Source organism: Neomonachus schauinslandi, chromosome 6, assembly GCF_002201575.2.
Source record: "Neomonachus schauinslandi chromosome 6, ASM220157v2, whole genome shotgun sequence".
Lineage (NCBI taxonomy): Eukaryota > Metazoa > Chordata > Mammalia > Carnivora > Phocidae > Neomonachus > Neomonachus schauinslandi.
The window spans coordinates 137809356-137815355 of NC_058408.1; the positions used below are offsets into that span (position 1 = coordinate 137809356).

General features: G+C 50.7%; 1 protein-coding gene across 4 annotated transcripts in view; it reads right to left on the reverse strand.

Moving 5' to 3' along the window:
• The window catches only part of LOC110589285 (nebulin related anchoring protein), a 70008-nt gene that overhangs the window by 33154 nt on the left and 30854 nt on the right, over positions 1–6000 (reverse strand). For all 4 annotated transcript variants that reach the window (XM_021699811.1, XM_021699812.1, XM_021699810.1 and 1 more), the window contains 4 exons: positions 5143–5340; positions 4449–4553; positions 1902–2000; positions 701–805 (listed from right to left, as the gene is read on the reverse strand). In XM_021699811.1, coding sequence (XP_021555486.1) covers positions 701–805; positions 1902–2000; positions 4449–4553; positions 5143–5340 — 507 coding nt within the window. The remainder of the gene's footprint in view (positions 1–700; positions 806–1901; positions 2001–4448; positions 4554–5142; positions 5341–6000) is intronic.

Consider the following 6000-nt stretch of genomic DNA (forward strand, 5'->3'; position numbering starts at 1 on the left):
TTTCAAGTTCTTTCTTCAGCAAGTCTCCCTCTCTTTCTATGTGTGTGAATCAATTTAGCCTCTGTTGCTCCTTCTAATTCTCCCCTCTATTACTCAGACCAGGACTCCAAAGACTGGTTGCTGAGTGGGAGAGCTAAAGAAGGTCCCTCCTAGAAGACAGAAAGGAGGAAGTTGGGACCATGCATGCTTTTGTGTCTGGGAGTGATAGCTACATTGTGCACACCCCTTCCAGTGCTTTCTGTATATTAGCTCACTGAAGCCCCGTGACAACCCAATGACACAGGGACTAGTATGACCCTGATTTTACCAATGGGACAACTGAGTGCAAAGAATTTGCCCAAGGTCACACACCTAGTAAGTGGTAGACCCAAGGATCAAACCCAAGCAGTGTGGAGCGAACACCTGAAACTCTCACTTCCTTCCATCAATACTCTAATGCTGTTCTAACTATGACCCAAGAATCACCACCGCCTCCTACCCTGTTATATTCTCAGTGGGTTCAAGTCTCCCGCCAGCTCGTTCCTAGGAAAGGTGGGCCTTCCCCCCCCCCAAAAAAAAAACTGGCCAGGAACAAGGTCTGCTGGACGGACCGGACTGAACAGAACCTCAGCTGACACACCAATATGGCGGGTGGGCTTTGTTGCCCAGGCACCTACATGGGGAAGCAGAGCCTACGGCTGTCCCCTCCCTTTTGCCATACCTCACTGAGATTGGCAGCGTTGACTCGGGCCTGTAAGAAGAGAGGCTCATCTTTGCTGATGCTGTACTGATGGACAGACTGCTCGTTTCCTGCCTTGTAGGCCACCTGTTGGGAGAGAGCACTGGGTCAGGAGCAGGTGGGGGGGGGCGGGTGGCATCACTGATGTGTCTTCAGATCTGCTTGGCGTTTCTGTGACTTGCACAGACAGTCCATTACAAAACCGCCCAGACCAGACGCTTCCCAGCAGAATCCAGTAAAGGAGGCTTCTGGCAGGAGGGGTGAAGCCAGAAGCAGATGCCATGAGAAGCTGAGAGAAGAATGTGGCCGGGGGACCAACCTGAGAACACCTCCAAGGTCTGTCCCCACACTTCTCCCATGAGAACCTTCCCAAGCTGTTCCCATCTATGCTGTCCACGGCCACAGGAAATAACACCCCAGAGGGCTTGGAGGAGCACAGACTCCCCAAATGAGAAAAATAAGAAGCCTACACTGCTGCCTGCACCCCCACCATCAATCCCAATGCATTCATGAGTACTGACACCCGGAAAGCAAACAGTGACCTGAAAGACAGCATCGGAGAGCATCTACTCCATGGAAAACTTACCACTCTGCTCTTTCTCTCTCTCCTCTCCTCCCACCCCCCCAAACAGCAGCTATCTGCTGATTCTGAGCTCTGATGGCACCCTCTCTGGCGAGTGTACCTGGACCTTTAGGAAGGAAGGCCAGGAAGGTCCTGGCCCCAGTGTAACAACTCCAGCACCTGCTTGGTGCGGGGGCACAGGGAGTGCCGAGCGCTGATGTGTAAATAAGGCACGTGCTGTTTCACTGTCGTGCTACCCAGATCTGAGCTCAGGTCACCCGCCTCAAAGATACTTCTCTACGGGCTGCAGAATTATGGAGTCTTTGATGAGAGAGAGGAGAGGGAGAAAGAAGGGAGTGGGCAATCCTGAAAGCCAGAAAGGAAGAATGTCAGTGGGCATCTGAACCTCACAATCAGCGGAGAAGGGAAGTGGGTGAGGCAGGGAGAGCAGGGGTCCAGCTCCCAGAAACAGCCTGGAGGCCCCGGGAAAGTCAGGCCCAGCCTGTCAAAAGCAAAGGCTCACTCGTTCCTGGATTGTGCCTGGGCAGCATCTGCTTTGTCCCAGAGATGCCCCGCCCATGGCACAGCTGCATAGTGGGGATGGGGCAGCTCAGGACTCACCCCGCTCTGCAGCTCCTGGCTCTTCTTGGCATGCTCCATCTGGGAGCTGTCGGCCACACTGGTGAACTTCAGCTCATCCACCCTCTGCCGGTAGTTTTTCTGTTTCCAAAGAAAAGGATCCCTGTGGCATTCGGATTTGGCTATCCCCACCACCACACTTGTGCTTACATCCACACGCGCACTCTCAGTGACTCCCCCATCTTCTCGGGGGGAGTCCTCCAGCTGGGTCTGCTGCTTAATCGGGACCCCGCAGACCTGAGACAGCCTGCTCTGGGGAGCTTCTCCTAGGTGCTGCTCCTGAATGAGGACCTGAATTTCTCCCCTCACTAAACCCTATACTCCACTTTGTGCCCTGGGATGCATCCAGTTTTATAAATTGAGACCTGGCATAGGAAAGTGAGGCAAAGGGAACTTGGACTTTACAACCAGGGAGACAGAGGCCAAACCTCGCCTCCACCTCCTTCCAGCTTCGTGACCTTGGGCGCATCACTTAATCCCCCGAGCCACTCCCACCACAATGGTACAAAAAATAGCAGCTGCCCCACTGTGGGGCAGAGCAGAGGCTTCAGGGCTCTGCTTTCCACGAGGGGAGTCCTAGGACATGGGGAGTATTCACATTAGCCATCACCATCATGCACAGTGCTGTCATGACCATCTATGCTCTAGGGAGAGGAAATGCCAGGAGCCGCGGACCGGAGGAGGCTGGCAGCCAGGTGGGATTCACCTTCACAGTTTCTTCGTGTTCTAGATCACTGAGCTCCTGTCCTCCTTGTGTCCCTGCCTCCCAGCCACAAAGTGACTGGCAAAATTTCAAATGTGCTAATTCTGTGTCCCCACAGGGACTTCTTGTCCTTCCCGGAGGTTAGCTCTGCTGGCTTTTCCACGGGAGGTGCCAAAGTTGATGGGAAAGGCGGCAGCTGAGCATGGCTGACTGAAGCTAAAGCTTCATGTGGCGGGGAGAGCAGAGAGGGGCAAAACCCCGGTGCTGTCAGCAAGGGGGTCACAGATACCAACTGAACCCAAAATAGGGTTTGAAATATTGAAGCCTCCAAATGTCCTCCCTTGAGGAAAAAAAATTTCCAGAGACAATATTCCAAAGAGATTTGTAATTATCCTCTCTCGTTCCAGTGTGTTGAATGGGAAAACTCCTTCACCACATAATTGAAGGAGGTCGCATTACCCTTCCATGGTTGGAAATTCCCGATCATTCCAGACTCTGCCTTGGTCAAATCCTAAGAACTTACTCAGGAACCAAGAACCCGCCCTTTACAGGGCACAACAGAAATATAAAACAGGCAAAGAGGATGCTGTCTTCCTGGCCCTTGAGGAGCTTAATAATTAGTAGGCACAGGAAGTCAGACAGAGATGGGAATTCCTAAGGATGGAGGTCAGCCGGTTGGGTTTCCTCACCAAACCTTTATCCAAGACAAATGGGGCTTTGTTTGCTCCACCTGGAGTTTAGCAGGCCTGAAAAGAAACTAAGTAATAGGAACCATAAAACGTCGTTCGCTTTTCTCTACCTTCTTTATTTCTATATTCTAACCTTAAGCGTGTCTGTGTCTGTCTGAGAGAAGGATGAGCAGTGGAAAAATAAGAATAATTTACAAAACGTGCTTTGGGGATGCGAGACCACTTTGTGGGCAGGAGCTGGGGCCTCAGACCGCACACACTGGGACAGATCCCAGCTCTGCTACCTACTAGAAATGTGACTCTCAGTCTCTCTTTTCCTCATGAAAATGAGGATATTAATAGGGTAGTAAGAGTGTCTACTCAACATAGGGCGGTTGTGAGCCATAAATGAGCAGTATGTATGTAACGCACTCAAAATGGTCAATCAATGACAGCAACGATTGCATAATTATTATCAGCCCACAAAGGTCAGCGACATTATCACTATTATTGCCATTTGCAAGAGAGATGCTGACTCAGCCTTCCTGATCCTGAAACAAGAGTTCCCTTTGAAGATTCCCAAACAGAGCTCCTGCAATAATCACACTTCCAAATGAAATGCCCTTCCAAAATCCTCCTCTGCCTGCTGCCCAAGCCAGCTTTACATGGTGTAAAGAGAAGCTGAGGCTTGGAGCCGCAGGGACTCTGTAACATTCTCTGTTTCACCCAAGAGGAAGAGGATCGGAAGGCTCGAGTGACTTGCCCAAAGTCTGCAGCGAGTTTAAGGCACAGGCATCACGTGAATGCTGACCTCCAAACATCAGGTTCTCTGACTCAGGAGCAATCACACATGCCTCCCATGACAAACACATTTCCCTTCATGCTCATCAACTGTGTGTGACAACCCTTCTGAATTTTTCCTTGGATGTCACTGCTACTCTATGTAAATCGGTAGGCTTCTTACAGACACCTCCCCGGGATGGGTAAGGGTGTGGAAGACTAACCAGGGTGCACTGCAGGTGCAAAAATGAAGAAAGGCTCCTCTGAGTCAGGCTCAAAAAATCATGGGGGTTGGGGAGGGGGAAGCAGAGGGAAAGATGGCTCTCGGGGACTCGTGGGCTGAGAACCACTGGAAGCCAGGGCTTGAGCTTGGGTTACCTCGCTAACCAGCTGTCCAGCCTTCTTGGCCTGTTCCAGATTGAGACTCCCCTCCGTCAGCCACCCGACTCCTTTCATCCACGCTAGGTCGGCCTTGTACTGCAGCTGCAAGAGAAAACCCAAGCTGTAATGGGACGCAGGGATGCAGATGGGGCAAAGGTGTTGGGAGACTTGGGGAAACCCTTGCTCTTGCCTTTGTTTTCCTAAAAGAACTGCCCCCCCCCCCACTCTTTTATAATCAGGCACAGCAATCTCCTTGGGGGTGAAGCCACTGGGCCCACTATGTAACCAGCAGAGCATGTTCTGCCTCAGTGCTGAAACCCCACCACCGACCAAAAAGAGGGCTTTTCAGAATTTCTTACCAAAAATCTTATCTACCAACCTACTAAATTTCCAAGATTTACTTGCCGTCTTCAACACTTGCTTCTTCCCCTTTGCTCATCGCCATCATCAGCACATCTTGACTCCTACAGTAGCTCGGAGCCCCAATCCTCCACCCTCTAGCCTCCATTGTCTCGACTTTTATCTATAGCTCTACCTCCCCACCCATTCTCCCTGGGCCCAGCACCTCTCAGCAGTTCTTTCTCCGAGTTATGTAATAGATTCATGCACAGGTTCCAAATCACCCTCACAATGTCACTGCACCCAACTGCAGGAGATGCATGAGTAGAACTGGCAGTGAGTGAGGGCTCACCTCGCTCTGGAGCCCATAAGCTTTCTTGGCCCACTGAGTCTTCATATCTTCAGGCAGTACGGTGTATTCATGCAGCTTTGTCCTGTAGTCCAGGTCGCTGGCCAGAGCTTGGGCCTTCTTAGCATGCTTGATGTGTACCATATCCATGGGTAGGTGAAAGTGGGTCTTACTCTCTTCAAAGCCTTTCTTGTATTCAACCTTGAATGTATCAACAAGGCCCATTACTTGAAGTCTGCCTTTGCAGAAGTGATTTACACCACAGGAAAGAAGCCCAGGCTTTTGTGAGGAATTGGCAATGCCACTCATCTGTCAGAAAGGTGTGACCCAATTTCTGGCTCTAGAAGGGGGTGGTGTTGGGGAGCTACAGTTCCACACTCCTTTGTCTCTAGGAAGAATGCCTCTCACCAATATTAAATCTTTTTATCTGGCTGATCCAGGAGGAGAAGGTTCTATCCAAGGTTTCTGCAGACTCCTTAAGAGGCAGAATAACAAACCCTGGGCTCCAGAGCCAGATCAGCCTGAGTTCAAGCTGGTCTACCTCTTGCCAGTTGGATGACCTCTGGAAAGTTACATCACCTCTCTAAGGGCTCATGTTCTTCAGGGGACTATTGTGATAAGCAAACAAAATAGTAGCTGAAATCTGCTTAGTACAGGGACTGCCATATAGCAAACACCTGATAAATGTTCACAGTGAGGATGGCAATGACGATGGTGGTGATGGTGATAATAGTGATGATGGTGGTAATGATGGTGATGGTGGTAATGATGGTGATGGTGGTGATGATGGTGATGGTGGTGATGAGAGTGATGATGACGATGGTGGTAATAATGGTGATGGTGGAGATGGTGGAGATGGTG